This window comes from Oncorhynchus tshawytscha, linkage group LG06 (genome assembly GCF_018296145.1).
Source record: "Oncorhynchus tshawytscha isolate Ot180627B linkage group LG06, Otsh_v2.0, whole genome shotgun sequence".
Taxonomy (NCBI): domain Eukaryota; kingdom Metazoa; phylum Chordata; class Actinopteri; order Salmoniformes; family Salmonidae; genus Oncorhynchus; species Oncorhynchus tshawytscha.
Genome location: NC_056434.1, coordinates 53367950 through 53385241, shown reverse-complemented (window position 1 = coordinate 53385241; position 17292 = coordinate 53367950). Strand labels below are relative to the sequence as shown.

Below are 17292 nucleotides of genomic sequence, written 5' to 3'. Positions count from 1 at the left end.
CTTGCTATAACAACGTAATATGCTACCTTCGTCTCGGCCCCGAATGGTCTGGATAGGTATAAGCAGTGAGTTAGTAGAATTACATCATATTGCTTACACCTTACAGATCTGCAAACATAAAAGGGTTAGGGCTATGGGGAAGATCTTTCATTGTTTTTATGGTGGGGCTACCCATATGAATATGTTTGCATGCGCTACTGTAAATCGCTTTGTTATAAAAGCATTTTCTAAATGGAATTTATTATTATGGCTTATCATGCATGTGACAATGTCTGTTCTCCAACAGTGACAAGAAGAGGAAGTATGAGCAGCCGAGGCCAGACAAAAACGAGGGAGGAGATACACGACATGGCAAACTGAAGAAAACGAAGAAGGGAGGAGGCAAGGAGAAGAAAAAGTTTGAAAAGAGGCCATTATAGTGTAAATTATAGTCGTTTTTATATTCGCTTAAATATTTTATTAGAAATGTAGGTTTTTTTTTCAGATCCACTTTACTAAGTTTCATAACATTTAATTTAGTTTTTATATAATTTAGTTTGTCTTGTGGACAGAAATAATCCTTTGCATTGAAGGCTGCGAGACGGGTTGTATAGTGTTTGTGTTTTTTGGGATGTCACTTGTCACTGGGGCAGCAATGCACAAACTGCAGGGTCAGGTCTTTGGGTTTAAAGGTAGATTCAGCAAGATCCCATAGATGCACGAAGTAAACCATGGTAATGGGTCAATTTCCGCAACAACCAGGAGCGCTGAAGCGTGAGCTTTCTCCTCTGTATTGTTCCCGTAGTTACCCGTGCGCATGCCGCAGATACTCTGTTCAACTGTGAGGGCAGTCTTGCATCATGCTCATCTGAATGGGGGCGTTCGAGCAGCCGCTTTGCATTTCGGGGTTGAAGTTGTCCGACTTGCACCGAATTGTTAATTGCATGAACTTTACAAGAATCATGGAGTTTTGACTGCAAGTTTCTGCAGTTTCTCTAAATGGATCCTGTAGTCGCCGCCTGCATTGTGGGAAGTTCTATTGTCAACCAATCATTAGGGTGTTTTTGTTTGACCAATTTGCCAATAGAGAGAGATTAAATATATACATTATATTCTCCAAAATGTTTTATTTAAGGCTCTCACTAATTGATTGTACAATGTGTACACATACTTATTGCTGTGTGTGTGATATGGGGGTTCAAAATGTGTTCATCTCGACATTATAAAAAAGCCTTTTATAAACACTGCAATGTTGATCAAACCTTGCTGTTGGAAAACCAGTGTCTGACTTTAGGCTGTCGCAGATGCACCTCCCCCGTCTACTGTCGGTTGCCTCTGCCTAACCACTCAAACACGCCCATCATATCTGCGGTGCTGCTCGATCACGCTGAATCTACTTTTATAATTTAAAGTCGGTCTAAATATGACCTGCCAGATCCAGACACATTAGAAAAGAACAAAACATTAACACCCCATTAGATATTTTCCCCAAAAAACAATTTGACTTATGTTCAGTTTGTTTAATTATTTCAGTTTAAACAGTTTTTTCATTTATTTTAGTGTACAGCAGTAGGACTGTGCTGTGTCACCTTTCTCTGTGCCTAGCCCTGTACCCAAGGGTTCGATGGAATGGGACAGAGTACCATCCATAGTGAAAATGAGAAACTATTAGACTTTATGTACCCACCACCTGAGGATAGGAGACAGCATACAGTGGTGACAGTTCCACCCATAGAAATAGAATAATTATTTGCTATGGTTCCACCACCTGCCTTTTCCTGTACCACTGTAACCGGCTCATTTAATCCAATACCAACAATATATGGAGTTGCTTACATTCAGATGAGTTGGAGTCTGCAAGGGTCAACATACTTCAAGATGATTCATTGAATGATGAGCATACATTTGACTTTTTGTATAATTTGACCATTGTCACCTAGCCTCGATCTTCAGTGAATGGAAAACGTGCCTGTTGTCTGTTCTAGTATTTGTTTGCGGAGAATGAGTTTCACATGGAAAGTAAAGTAGCCAACCTTTCTACTTACTGGGAGACAAGTACAAATAACTTAAAGCAGCATGATGTATGTTTTATTGATTAACTACTTTACCAATACAAAATGTCTCCCTTTTGGAAATGACTCATGGTCCCTCATTCTTCAGCTATTCTGAGAAGCATGTGTTTTTAAAAAAAGGCTCTGCCAGAATCACTAATCTACATCTCATTACTAAATGGTCAAGATTGGTGATTCTGATCCCATAGATGTCAAGCAGCGCGTTCTGTCTGTCATAACTGGAACAGCGTTGGCTGTAGCTCCAGCCACTTCTGGTGTAGCTGCTGCTGTAGGTCTGGGGCGAAGGTGCAGTCTATCGCCTTATGGGACAGAGTCCACATGTCCTCCTGACTGAGGTTGAAGGTAGAGGCGGCCAACTGGTACTCCTGAGACAGGTCTGTGCAGAACACCCCCTTGTCGTCTGTCTGAAAACAAGAGCACTCCCACAAGATAAGTGTGCAACTCTGACTTGCAAGTAAAAACAAGTGTTGAATTAAGTCAGACACATTTCGGGAAAACACTTACACAGATCACACTAGGGTGTCCCATTTGGTACCAGTACAGGAAGTGATGTTGAGAATAGGATGACACTGTCTGACCTTTGACATTAGAGGTTAGGCATAGTTCTGTGAGGAAAGGTTTAGGAAAAATACAGTATATGAGAGCTTGGATAGAGGCAACATTAGCTACAACAAGATCAACACTAAACAGTTTCTATATCCTTCAGCCTTGATTGTTTAAAATATATATAATTTAGATTTTAAAAAATCAAGCTTTACAGAAGACAGGTTGACTATGGACAATAAATAACCCTTTTAGAGCAATCACTAGACTGTTCAGGGAAGGAAGGACATACTATTCTTACCCAGAGGTGTGTTATGCTTCCGCACTTTATCAACCAGGCTTTGTGACCCGCCCACTTCAGGGTGTAAGAAAGTCCCATGACCAATCCTGTCAGGTGGAATGTTTAGCAGCAGCTCTGATTCGTCTGCCTGAGATGGCACCTGGAAGATTGCATTTGTCAAAACTAATGAAAAACGTATCCATAAAACATTACATCATTTGGAATTGCTTGAATCAGTTAAGTTATGATGTTACCTACCTCTGACAAGTGTAGAGAGAGTTTTAGTCCACAGTTCTTGGCTTTTTGCAAGGCGGGAAGGAAATCTCTGCCATGGCCCACCTTGGAAATAAACATTTTACATTTCAGTAATTTAGCAGAAGCTCCTATCCAGAGTGACTTAGAATCAGTGCATTTATGACATCTTGAGAAACGTGTCAACCATAAGCAAGCAAGGCACTGATCCACTGCTGACCGTAGGATCTCCACTGAGGTCCAGCCCCACCACCAGACCACCGGTAGACAGCATGAAGTCCTCTGCCAGTTTAACGGTCTCCATAGCAACCTCAGCCCCATTCCTACGGTCAACAGCTACCAGGAACCTTAATGGGGGAAAATGTTATGTTACTTAAGGTATCAATGTTTTCATTGTAAGTTACTATAGCTATTACCATACCAATTTCTACCAATATTTACATTTGAGTCATTTAGCATTCGCTCTTATCCAGATAATGAATACATTTCCATACTTTTTTGTACTGGTCCCCTGTGGGAATCAAACCCACAACCCTAGCAATGCAAGCGCCACAGCCACACGAGGCTCTGTCGTTGATTGTTTGGAAACAGCACTTCAGCATTCATAAGTAAAGCAAGCATTACAAATGCATTGAAAACATACCTGACTTCAATGTCAACTCCCTCATTTTTACATTGACGGATGGCCTCGATGACTGTTTCCACATACCTTCTCTTTGTCATTCCTAAGTTATACAAAACAAATGTAAGCGAAGCCCTGCATATAAGCGATCCAATCCAGTGTGTCTAGCTTGTGGCCTTGCCTGTGGTCTTCTCCTTTCGTGGGGTACTTCTCAGTTCTAGATATTTTACTCCATCAGCTGCAAACTCCCTGATGACGTCTTTGGCAACCTAGAAACAAGGACAGATTTTTTTCCAAGGTGTTCAATGCTATATTGGCTCCAGGCTCCATCGAGTCAATAGTGTTAGGTTTATGGGTGAGATTGTTTAAGTTAGTGAAGCTGCAAATAAGTGACCATGGACAAATGTGTAATTTACCATAAGAATGTCCTCCTCTGTATCTACTAACTGATGGATGACTTTGAAGACCTGGAAACACCTGGAGAGACAAGAAGACTGGTTGTTGTGACAGTAAAATTACAGGGCATCATTGTCCATAAAATGTATTTTTATTTGTATTAAAATGTCAGCTGGTATATACCCAACTTGATACATTTCTGAATGTAAAGGTGTAAATAAATTGTTGTATTCCACATTTTATTCAGGAATTTGCCAACTCCTGGCACATTAGTGTGCTTACATTTGGCTAATGCACTCAGTGGTAAGGGTATGGAATTCTGGGTAATCCACAGCAGATCTATGGAAAATTGTTGGGGGCGAGTTAAGAATTTAATGTCCTGGGATAAAAACTGACATTAAGTTGTCGTAATTCACATTTGTATCATACTGATAACATGTCAAATTAGACATTTTACAGGACTCCAGACTTAACATTCTCCCCTGGTGGCACTTGTGCCACAAACCTTTTCAGTTGGTGCACCAGCCCATGAAACATGAAAAAATAGGAACAGGCCGAAAAGATTCTCACCCATCTCAGGCACAGAACAAAAGATGTAGTCTAAATCGGAATCAGAAACAGTGACATTCATACTAACCCAGATGCCATTAATGGTCTCCTAAGGAAGCATTTCAGCTGCAGTCAATACTCATATCCCACTCGAAGAACTTTCTACTCAAAGAACAGGAGGATCCATATGAATACTGGTTGAGACTGAATCGAGCAACAGACACTGCTACAGAAGGCCTAAAGGAGCAGGGTAAGGCAAAGGATGATCTCAACACAGACATTACCCACATGTTCATCAGGAACTGTCCGAGCAAAGAACTAGCCTTCACATTCAGAGCCAGGACTATTGACAAGTGGTTTGAACAGTACAAGATGTGCTAAATGACTACCACGCTGAGATGAGCTTCAAAGCCAATGCAAAAGTGCATAGAGAAACGAGTGAGAATCTCAGTGAACAGAATCGAGGTTACTTTTACTTCAGTCCGATTCGCAGCCACAACAAGAGCTCAGATCACTCTGTTCTAGTGCAGGAGTTCCCAATCTTCTTCACTCAGGCCCCCTTTCTAGCATTGGGGAACATTCTGTGTGCGCGCATGCCATGTCTAGCACTGTTCATTACACAAACTGTTAAGACCCTTTGCAGGTTTAACACTTATTTCCTGCAATTCTACACATTTTGTCATGGGGTGCAGAGTAAATTATTGCAGTTTTAAAACCAATTTTCTAGAATTCTACACATTTTACCATGTTTTATGTGAGATCATGGGATATTTGAGTGGGCTAAAAAACCTTGCTAAAAACATTAGCTGACATGGGCTAGTTGATCTGGACATTTCTGCCAAGTTATAAATAGCTCTCTAAACATATGCAATGACTGACATGACGAGGTAAACTGATGATGCACTACCCCTCGAACACCCCACCGTTACTCTAGAGAGTAATTGATATGCTAGAGAATGTCTTGCTGCCTGGCCCAGCTCAGTCTAACTCAGGGAAAATGACTGCTAGTAAACTACCCAATATTGAAGGCCTGAATGCCACACCATGCTCTGTGTGCCATGATGCTACTCTGCCGTGAGAACAGGCGGTGTTTCAGGTGTCATTCAGCTGACCATACAATACCAGTCAAAAGTTTGGACACCTACTCATTCAAGGGTTTTTCTTTATTTTTACTATTTTCGACATTGACATTGTAGAATAATAGTGCAGATATAAAAACTATGAAATAACACATGGAATCATGTAGTAACCAAACAAAGTGTTATTTTATAAGTAGCCACCCTTTGCCTTGATGACAGCTTTGCACACTCTTGGCATTCTCTCAACCAGCTTCATGAGGAATTATTTTCCAACAGTCTTGAAAGAGTTCCCACATATGCTGAGCACTTGTTCGCTGCTTTTCCTTCACTCTGCGGTACAACTCATCCCAAACCATCTAAATCGGGTTGAGGTCGGGTGACTGTGGAGGTCAGGTCATCTGATGCAGCACTCCATCACTCTCCTTCTTGGTCAAATAGCCCTTACACAGCCTGGAGGTGTGTTTTCCTGTTGAAAAACAAATGATAGTCCCACTAAACGCAAACCAGATGGGATGGTGTATCACTGCAGAATGCTGTGGTAGTCATAATGGCTGTGCCTTGAATTCTAAGAACATCACAGACAGTGTTACCAGCAAAGCACCCCCACACAATCACACCTCCTGCATGCTTCACCGTGGGAACCACACATGCGGAGATCATCCGTTCACCTACTCTGCGTCTCACAAAGACACAGCGGTTGGAACCAAAAATCCCACAGGTTTAATGTCCATTGCTCATGTTTCTTGGCCCAAGCAAGTCTCTTTTTCTTATTGGTGTACTTTAGTAGTGGTTTCTTTGCAGCAATTTGACCATGAAGGCCTGATTCACGCAGTCTCCTCTGAACAGTTGATATTGAGATGTGTCTGTTACTTGAACTCTGTGAAGCATTCATTTGGTCTGCAATTTCTGAGGCTGGTAACTCTAATGAACTTATCTTCTGGGTTAACTCTGGGTCTTCCTTTCCTGTGGCGGTCCTCATGAGAGACAGTTTTATCACAGCGCTTGATGGTTTTTGTGACTGCACACATTTTCCAGATTGACTGACCTTCATGTCTTAAAGTAATGGTCATCTGTCATTTCTCTTTGAGCTGTTCTTGCCATAATATGGATTTGGTCTTTTACCAAATAGTGCTATCTTCTGTATACCACGCCTACCTTGGCAAAACACAACTGATTGGCTCAAATGCATTAAGGAGGAAATAAATTCACAAATTAACTTTAAACAAGGCACACCTGTTAATTGAAATGCATTCCATGTGACAACCTCATGAAGCTGGTTGAGAGTACGCCAAGAGTGTGCATAGTTGTCATCAAGGCAAAGAATCTCAAATATAAAATATATTTTGATTTGACACTGTTTTGGTTACTTCATGACCTTGGGGTCGGTTGTATTCTCTGTCCGGACCAGAGACCAAAGCTATGGAGGAACACAGAGGAGTCTCTGGCCACTGGGGCCGTCCGTCCATCTGCATCTCCTGCTTGCGCAGGGTTTTTCTTTGTGGAGAAGAAGGACAAAACCCTGCGTCTGTGCATTGACTACACTAGACTTAACGACATTATGGTTAAAAATCGTTACCCCCTACACCTCTCCTCTCCTAGGTATTTGAAACTCTCCAGGGGGCTACCATGTTTCAAAAAGTTAGACCTTCGGAATGTCTACCACCTGGTTTTGATACGTGGGGCGGATGAGTGGAAGACAGCCTTCAACACTGCCAGTGGACATTATGAGTACCAGGTCATGCCATTTGGACTCACAAACGCCCCCGCTGTTTTCCAGGCTTTGGTCAACGATGTGCTCCGGGACATGCTAAACCGTTTTGTGTTCGTTTACCTTGACGACATTCTGGTTTTTTCCCGATCTGCCCAAGAACATGTACTTCATGTCAGAAAGGTTATTCAGTGCCTCCTGGAAAACCAATTGTTTGTGAAAGCAGAGAAGTGTGAGTTCCACCGCTCTACTATCACCTTTCTGGGATATGTCATTGCTGAGGGCAATGTTCAGATGGATCCTGGAATGGTGAAAGCAGTGGTGAATTGACCTCAACCAATGTCCAAGGTGCAGTTGCAATGGTTTCTTGGTTTTGCTAACTTCTACCGTCGTTTCATTCGGGATTACAGCATCCTGGCGGACCGCCTCTCGGCACGCACCTCTCCCAAGGCACCGTTCAAATGTTCTCCAGCTGTCGACAAAGTCTTTGTGGACCTGAAGCATCGGTTCACATCGGTTCCTCATCCATCCGGACACCTCGTGTCAATTTGTGATGGAAGTTGATGCTTCGGATGTTGGAGAGGGGCCATCCTGTCCCAGCGACCTGCCCAGGACCAAAAGCTTCATCCCTATGCCGTCCTGTCTCATCGTCTCAATCCTGCAGTGAGGAACTACAATGTAGGCAACCCAGAACTCCTGGTGGTTAAGATGGCATTGGAAGAGTGGAGGCACTGGCTGGAAGGAGCAGAACAGCCATTCTTGGCCTGGACCGACCATAAAAACTTGGAATATCCCCATACAGCCAAGCACCTCAACTCCAGGTGGGCCCTATTGTTTACCAGATTCAACGTCACCATTTCCTACCGTCCAGAGTAAAAAAAAAAAGTGAAGTCTGACACTCTCTCCCACCTATACAGTTCCTCTGCCACACCCTCGACCTCCAAAACATTCTTCCTATGTCATGCCTCGCTGCCACTGTGGATTGAGGTATTGAGAACCTGGTTTGCGAGGCGCAACGCTCCCTGCTTGGACCTGAAGGAGGTCCAGCTAACAGGCTTGTTTGTCCCTAACCCAGTCTGGTCCCGGGTCTTGGAATGAGCTCATTCCTCCAGGCTGACCTGTCATCCAGGGTCCCATTGTACACTAGCCTTCCTCCGACAACATTTATGGTGGCCTACAATGGTTCCTGACGTCTCTGCCTTCGTCGCCGCATGCACTGTGTGTGCTCAGAACAAGACTACATGGCAAGGTCCTTCTGGCCTCCTTCAGCTACTACCAGTCCCTCATCGTCCCTGGTCTCATATCTCTGGGCTCCCTCCGTCTGATAGCAACACTGTCATTCTGACGGTAGTCGATCGGTTCTCCAAGGCCGCCCATTTCATCCCTCTGCCCAACCCCAACTACCTTCTGCCAAGGGGACGGCCCAGCTTATGGTGCAGCATGTCTTCCGGATCCATGGACTCCCGGTAGACACGGTCTCCGATCGGGTACTCTGTTCTGGAAGGCATTCTGCACCCTTATTGGGTCGTCGGCTAGCCTGTCATCCAGATTCCATCCCCAAACCAACGGTCAGTCGGAGCGAGCCAAGACCTGGAAACCACCTTGAGATGCCTGGTCTCAACCAACCCCACTACCTGGAGCTGTCAACTGGTCTGGGTGGAGTATGCACACCCTTCCCTGTTCTGCCACGGGACTCTCCCCTTTCGAGTGCTCCATGGAGTATCAGCCTCCACTCTTCCTGGAACAAGAGCAGGTCAGCGTACCCTCGGCCCAGATGTTTGTCCGTTGCTGTCAACGTACCTGGAGAAGAGTCAGGGCGGCTATTCTCAAGACCAACTCCAGGTATCTTCGACAAGCAGACCGTCGCCGAACCCCAGCTCCCCGCTACCGCATTGGGCAGAGGGTATGGCTTTCCACTCAGGAATTTCCTCTGCGGGTAGAGTCCCGTAAACTGTCTCCCCGGTTCATTCATCCTTTTCCCATCTCCAGAGTCCTGAGTTCCACTGCTGTCCGTCTTGGGTTACCCCGTACCCTCCGTATCCACCCTACTTTCCATGTGTCCAGTATTAAGCCCGTGTCTCACTGTCCGTTGTCTTCTGTTTCCAGGCCCATCCCTCCCCCCTGGGTAATCAATGGCCAGCCAGCGCATGAGATGCCTCCTGAGGTTTCGACCACGGGGCAGGGGTTTCCAGTACCTGGTTGACTGGGAGGGTTATGGCCCGGAGGAGAGGTGCTGGGTTCCTGCTAAAGACATCTTGGACCTGGCCCTCATCGCCGATTTCCACAGCTGACACCCCGGTCAGCCAGGTATGCGTCCAGGTATGGGGGTGGGGGGTACTGTCATGCCCTGATCTGTTTCACCTGTCCCTGTGATTGTCTCCACCCCCTCCAGGTGTCGCTTATTTTTCTCAGTGTATTTATCCCTGTGTCTCCTGTCTCTCTGAGCCAGTTCGTCCTTTCGCCTGTCCACGACCATTCTCTTACCTACTCCTTTTGGATTAATAAACATTGTAAGACTCCAACCATCTGACTCCGGTGTCTGCATCTGGGTCTCGCCTGGTGTCATGAAAGACTCTATGCATGTGAACAACGTTGGATGGCCAAGCTTTGACATGAAGTATGTTCCTAATACTAAGAATGTAATATCCAACCCATTGAGCAGAGAGCATTTCGTCCACTCATGTATCAGCCATCGCCTTGTGGCAGAGCCTTCTGTCTCTCCTAGATCAAGTCAACGGAGTAGTAAATAGAACTGTACAAGACACCTTCAGAGTCAGCAACAACTGCCAAACCGTGTTGAGCCCACCAGATGAAGACTCAATTCAAAAGGACCCTGTTGGGGGCACCTCACCTTCATCACATGGTTTCCTCACCTGTCAAGAACTCTTTGCTGTCTTGGATGCACACTGCACTGATTGCCTGAGTCTAGCACTGGGAACAGGGGCATCCATCCCTCAGCTACAGCAGGAAGACCACACCACTGTTCTACCTCAGAGTAAGCTTTTAAGCCTGCAAGAGCAAGACTGAATACTACGTTAAGAAACATCAAAGACCCACCAGACATGTGTGTGTATCTGAGCCCCGCAGCGTGAATTAAACTACGGAAGCACTTGAACAAGCTCAGCATTCGTGACGGCATATTGCACAAGAAGAACAGAGACCATCAAATTAACAAAATGCTCTTCCAATACCTAATTCTCTGAAGTAGCAAGTTCTCAATGGCCTCCATGATACAGCTGGTCACCAAAGGCACTCTCAAACACTATCCCTAGCAAGACAACAATTATTTTGGACTGGGATGAATCATGTGAAGAACTGCCATCGATGCATTATTGGAAAGACTCCTGAGCCCCATGCTCGTGCGCCACTAGAAAACATCCACACTTCAGAACCAGTGGAATTAGTTTGCATTGAATTTAGGACCACAAAACAGTGACAACAAGTCTATAGACGCTTTAGTTGTAACCAACCACTTCTCAAAAATGGCCCATGCATTCCCATGCAAGAACCAGACTGCAAAGCAAGTTGCTCGTCGCCTGTGGAAGGACTTCTTCTACATACCTAGATTTCCAAAGCATATCCACTCCAACAAAGGGACCGATGTTCAAAGCGAATGTTGCCTGTAATCCATGGCTTCTGGTTGGGGTATGTACGTGCAGTCACTGTGGGGATCGTCCTCAATGCACTTACTGATAAAGCCAGTGACTGATGTGGTGTATTCCTCAATGTCATCAGAAGAATCCCGGAACATGTTCCAGTATGTGATAGCAAAACAGTCCTGTAGTTTAGCATCTGCTTCATCTGACCACTTTTTTATAGACCGAGTAACTGGCGCTTCCTGCTTTAATTTTTGTTTGTAAGCAGGAATCAGGAGGATAGAGTTGTGGTCGGATTTACCAAATTGAGGGCGAGGGAGAGCTTTGTACGCATCTCTGTGTGTGGATTACAGATGATCTATAACATTTTTTTTATCACATTTAACATGTTGATAGAGATTTGGTAGAACTGATTTAAATTTCCCTGCATTAAAGCCCCCGTCACTAGGAGTGCCACCTCTGGGTGAGTGGTTTCCTGTCTGCTTATTCCCTTATACAGCTGACTGAGTGCGGTCTTAGTGCCAGCATCTGTTTATGGTGGTAAATAGACAGCCACGAAAAGTTTTGCTGAGAACTCTCTAGGCAAGTAGTGTGGCCTGCAATTTATCACAATATACTCTACTTCAGGCGAGCAAAATCTAGAGAGTTCCTTAGATTTCGCGCACTAGCTGTTGTTTACAAATATGCACAGACCCCCCCCGTCTTACCGGAGTGTGCTGTTCTATCCTGTCGGTGCAGTGTATATCCCACTAGCTGAATATCCATGATATTACAGTTTATGATGTCCCGTTGGTAGGTTATTTGTGATCGTACCTCGTCTAGTTTATTTTCCAATGATTGCACGTTGGCGAGTAATATTGACGGTAACGGCAGCTTTCCTACTCGCCTTCTGCGGGTCCGGACGAAGCATCCGGCTCTTTGTCCTCTGCGTCGCTTCCTTTGGCAAATAATTGGGATGTCTGCCCTGTGGGGTGTTTGGAGAATATCATGTGAGTCCTGCTTGTTGTTGAAAAAAGCTTTGTCTACTCCGAGGTGAGTGATCGCTGTCCTATATCCAGAAGCTCCTTTCTGCCGTAAGATACGGTTGCAGAAACATTATGTACAAAATGATTTACAAATATCGCAAAAAGAAACACATAATAACACAATTGGTTAGGAGACCGTAAAACGGCGGCCATCTTGTATACAGGTACAATAACATCTGTTAACCATGTGTTTGTGACCAATAAAAATGTGATTTTATCAGTTGGATTGAGCAGACATTCCCATATATTTTCGATAGCTGCATATTTGACATAAATCCATTTAAATTCATAATATATATAATTTAATAATGTAAATACATTTTAAATTACCGAATCTAAGAATCTCATTTCCATGTGGGTTTTATGCCAGCAAAGCTTCCTCTTTACAACATCTTTAGGAGTGCTGTTAATATCCCTTTAATGATTGAACATTCATCTAGACTGTGTCCCATCATTGTAGCTTGGTAATAAATTAACTATCCATCCACTAGTCTTTCATGTGCTGGGGTATGGGACCGAGAGATCACATGAGCACATACATCAGGGGTGTCAAACTCATTTCATGTTGGGGCTAGTGTAGGCTGGTTTTTGTTTTGTCCTTTCAATTAAGACCTAGACAACCAGGTTAGCGGAGTTCCTTACTAATCAGTAACCTTAATTCAAATCAAGTACAAGGGAGGAGCGAAAACCTGCAGACACTCTGCCCTCTGTGGAATGAGTTGGACAAGTCCCATACATTATATTGTATGACAAGTTCCATACAATGCACTATGGACTCAGAAAAAGAAACAAACAATCCATTCTGTCATGCGTACTCATCCAGTGTCCTCCGCTGACCACTGCGAATAGCAGTCATGCCGTGTTCGATGTTGAGATGTGGCTTTCGAGCCACGAGTTTCTCGATGGTTGAAAAGCTGACAGAGCCATTGAGATGGGCATGAAGCTCCTGGGTAGAGAAGAGAGGATGACACGCAAGAAGTTAGAGTACAAACCTGTTGGACTGAAATACAGTTGAAGTCGGAAGTTTACATACACTTAGGTTAGAGACATTAAAACTTGTTTTTCAACCACTCCACAAATTTGTTGTTAACGAACTATAATTTTGGCAAGTCGGTTAGGACATCTACTTTGTGCATGACAAGTAATTTTTCCAACAATTGTTTACAGACAGATTATTTCACTGTATCACAATTCCAGTGGGTCAGAAGTTTACATACACTAAGTTGTCTGTGCAGCTTGGAAAATTCCAGAAAATATGTCATGGCTTTAGAAGCTTCTGATAGGCTAATTGACATAATTTGAGTCAATTGTAGGTGTACCTGTGGATGTATTTCAAGGCCTACCATCAAACTCAGTGCCTCTTTGCTTGACATCATGGGAAAATCAAAAGAAATCAGCCAAAACCTCAGAAAAAAATTGTAGACCTGCACAAGTCTGGTCCATCCTTGGGAGCAATTTCCAAACGCCTGAAGGTACCACGTTCATCTGTACAAAAACAATAGTATGCAAGTATAAACACCATAGGACCACCAGGAAGGAGATGTGTTCTGTCTCCTAGAGATGAACGTACTTTGGTGCGAAAAGTGCAAATCAATCCCAGAAACACAGCAAAGGACCTTGTGAAGATGCTGGAGGAAACAGGTACAAAAGTATCTATATCCACAGTAAAACAAGTCCTATATCGACATAACCTGAAAGGCCACTCTGCAAGGAAGAAGCCACTGCTCAAAAACCGCCATGAAAAAGCCAGACTACGGTTTGCAACTGCACATGGGGACAAAGATCATACTTTATGGAGAACCGTCCTCTGGTCTGATGAATCAAAAATAGAACTGTTTGGCCATAATGACCATCGTTATGTTTGGAGGAAAAAGGGGGAAGCTTGCAAGCTGAAGAACACCATCCTAACCATGAAGCACAGGGGTGGCAGCATCATGTTGTGGGGGTGGCAGCATCATGTTGTGGGGGTGCTTTGCTGCAGGAGGGACTGGTGCACTTCACAAAATAGATGGCATCATGAGGCAAGAAAATTATGTGGATATATTGAAGCAACATCAAGACACCAGTCAGGAAGTTAAAGCTTGGTTGCAAATGGGTCTTCCAAATGGACAATGACCCCAAGTAGACATCCACAGTTGTGGCAAAATGGCTTAAGGACAACAAAGTTAATGTATGAGTGGCCATCACAAAGCCCTGACCTCAATTCTATGGAAAATTTGTGGGCAGAACTGAAAAAGCATGTGCGAGCAAGAAGGCCTACAAACCTGACTCCGTTACACCAGCTCTGTCAGGAGGAATGGGCCAAAATTCACCCAACGTATTGTGGGAAGCTTGTGGAAGGCTACCAGAAACGTTTGACCCAAGTTAAACAATGTAAAAGCAATGCTACCAAATACTAATTGAGTGACCCACTGGGAATGTGATGAAAGAAATAAAAGCTGAAATAAATCATTCTCTCTACTATTATTCTGACATTTCACATTCTTAAAAGAAAGTGGTGATCCTTACTGGCCTAAGACAGGACCTTTTTACTAGGATTAAAAGTCAGGAATTGTGAAAAACTGAGTTTAAATGTATTTAGCAAACGTGTATGTAAACATCTGACTTCAACTCTATGTATAAACTGCACTCCACACTATTCTACGGTATCTTAGTTACTTTAACATATTGCATCACCCATTTCATATGTATATATTGTATTGTATTCTATACTACTCCACTGACTGTTAAACAGCCATCTCCAGCACATCAGAGGCTGCTGCCTATATACATAGATTAGGAATCACTGGCCACTTTAAGGAAATTAAACACTAGCCACTTTAATAATGTCTCTGTATCTTGCATTACTCATCTCACTCATATGTATAAACTGTAGTCTATACTATTCTAAGGTATCTTAGTCACTTTAATTGTGTGTAAATATTGCATCACCCATCTCATATGTATGTATATACTGTATTCTATACTATGCCACTGTATTTTAGTCCAATGCTGCTCTGACATATATGTATATATATTCTTAATCCATTCCTTACATAGATTTCCATGTATTTTGGGTATATGTTGTGAAACTGTTAGATATTATTTGTTAGATATTACTGCACTGTCAGAGCTAGAAGCACAAGCATTTCACTACACCCGCAATAACATCTGCTAAACATGTGTATGTGACCAATACATTTAATTATTTTTTTCAGTTTTGCCCAAAGGATTGTTGTTTGTGTCCGCCTCCTTTTCAAAAAAGGGACAGTGGCCAGAGTAAGAAGCCACAGACAGAACAATGAGCCAAATATGAATGTGAAGCATTCGGTTGGCGTTTCACTCACTACCAAATATGGTGATGGAGGAAGCCCAGTGGCTGGCAGTGGGAGAAGATTAAATTAGATGGATTTTGGCCGACATTCTGCTAATTTTCTCATTGTACAGAACATCTTCATGCAGTTTCCTGTTTCTAAAACTAGAATCTGTAACAAAAAAAAGTGGAATGTGTTTTGTAGACTTTACCCTTTGAATAAAAGTTTTTTTAAATTGTTTAGAAAGAGTGCAAAGGCGATTTGAGTTACTGCACAACCGCACATCAAAGTAGGCGTTCCTTAACGGAAATATGCAAATAAATGCTAGAATGCACCGATAGGATCTCACCAGCTCATGCTTGGCTCTGCCCACCTTGCTTGCTCTGCCTACTATGATTTGCTCCTATTGGAAGACAGGCTCTTAGTCTCGGGTTAGTTATACAACTCTTTGACGAAGCACCGCCCAAAACACAAATTGTAGTCTTTTAGAGACTGGGAAAAAATGTGTTTATTTGTATATTTAGCAATGAATCCACCGACAGGAGGCCGAACGTTTAACTCAGCTTCTCCAAGCCGGCTAACGTCAGCTAGCTAACACGACCGTTTAAACTTCTAAAAAAAAAATCAACTTAATTGTCTTCAGGTAAAAAAAAATCTAATATATTGTAATGAAACTGCAGGGAGCATGTCTCGAACCCTCGACCTTCGAGCCCGAGGTCCGGCGCGCTAATGACTGCCGCAAAGTCCGCGCTTATAAACCAAAGGTCGTTACAATATTGTACACGGTTACTTACCACTTTTGGCAGCTGTCGGTAGAATAAATCAGCCTCCTCCATTCTAATTGTTTTATTCAGAAATATATTTACTCAATGATCTATGAACCTGTGCGATCCTCACTTTCTTTCTGGTTGCTTCCTTTGTTTTCAGTGCTTATTTAATCGTCGCACCACTAAGTTGCAACAGTGAAACAATCCCCTCTTTTTCCTTCTCGTGCCTATTCTTCTTCCTCTTGTATAATATTATGGCGGTCCGCAAACAAACGTTAAGGGTGCATGCCGCCACCTACTGTACTGGAGTGTGTAGTCAATCACAGTGCACAGACGAAATTAATAAAGAAACAAACATTTAAGAGAAAACCCTATCGAATCCTGTACTACTATCGAATCCTGTAATACTACTAATTTTAAAGAGTCCTACTAACTTTAACAATCCCTTCCAACCTCTGTAACCCTACACAATCTTTCCATCTCTTCCACATATCGGTACTTACAACAATACACATGCTTCACTGTTTCATCAACATGCAATACATGCAACAACAACAAAAAATGTCATGCTTGCCAACCATATATAATGACGAGTTCAATTAACAATGTCCTATATTGCAACCAAGCAAACACCCATCTTCCTTCCTAATCTGAACCTTGCATCTTGGTCTACCAACCTTTCTTTGGAGGGCAAATAAATGCCAGCCCTTGGGCTCGCAGTCCACCTCTTCTGCCACACATCTATCATAATGCTTTAATCGTACATTTGGCCTCACCTCTACCCAATGGAGCACGAATATCAATTATATCTTGTTTTAAAGCCCTTTTGGCTACCTGGTCTACTATTTCACTCCCGAGTAGGCTGGGACCCAGCAGAATCTCACTACTACACCCAGTCTTTCGATTCTCCATAATAACATTAATGCCTCATATAGATAGGTCACTCCTATTAGATTTGCCAGATGATAAACTCTTCAATATAGACAGAATCTGAGCATACTATAATTCTGACAGGTTGAGCGTCCTCCACCCACTGGTCGCAGCTACTATCGACAAGTTTGTTAGTCTTCGACATATCTACACAAGTTCAGAAACAATTCCCCCATTCCATTGAAAAGTCAATATTAGTTC

At 43.2% G+C, this 17292-nt stretch overlaps 2 protein-coding genes across 4 annotated transcripts in view; one reads left to right on the top strand and one right to left on the bottom strand.

Moving 5' to 3' along the window:
* The window catches only part of nat10 (N-acetyltransferase 10), a 47793-nt gene extending 45676 nt beyond the window's left edge, over positions 1 to 2117 (top strand). Inside the window, exon 27 of the mRNA XM_024399520.2 lies at positions 287 to 2117. Within this exon, the coding sequence (XP_024255288.1) occupies positions 287 to 419 (133 nt within the window). The 3' untranslated portion in view covers positions 420 to 2117. The remainder of the gene's footprint in view (positions 1 to 286) is intronic.
* Positions 2046 to 16397, bottom strand: adal (adenosine deaminase-like). Of its 3 annotated transcripts, none has more exons than XM_042323400.1 (11): positions 16189 to 16397; positions 12917 to 13047; positions 11963 to 12040; positions 4165 to 4225; positions 3930 to 4017; positions 3770 to 3851; positions 3347 to 3473; positions 3133 to 3213; positions 2896 to 3034; positions 2556 to 2656; positions 2046 to 2455 (listed from the first exon to the last, which is right to left on the bottom strand). In XM_042323400.1, exons 1-11 carry the CDS (start codon positions 16228 to 16230, stop codon positions 2264 to 2266), a joined length of 1122 nt encoding a protein of 373 aa, XP_042179334.1. In that variant the 5' UTR covers positions 16231 to 16397; the 3' UTR covers positions 2046 to 2263. The 3 variants fall into 3 exon arrangements, with proteins under 3 accessions (XP_042179334.1, XP_024255289.1, XP_024255290.1); XM_024399521.2 differs by lacking the exon at positions 11963 to 12040 and adding an exon at positions 4427 to 4483; XM_024399522.2 differs by lacking the exon at positions 11963 to 12040 and having other exon boundaries at positions 16189 to 16396.
* Positions 16398 to 17292: the final 895 nt, after the last annotated feature.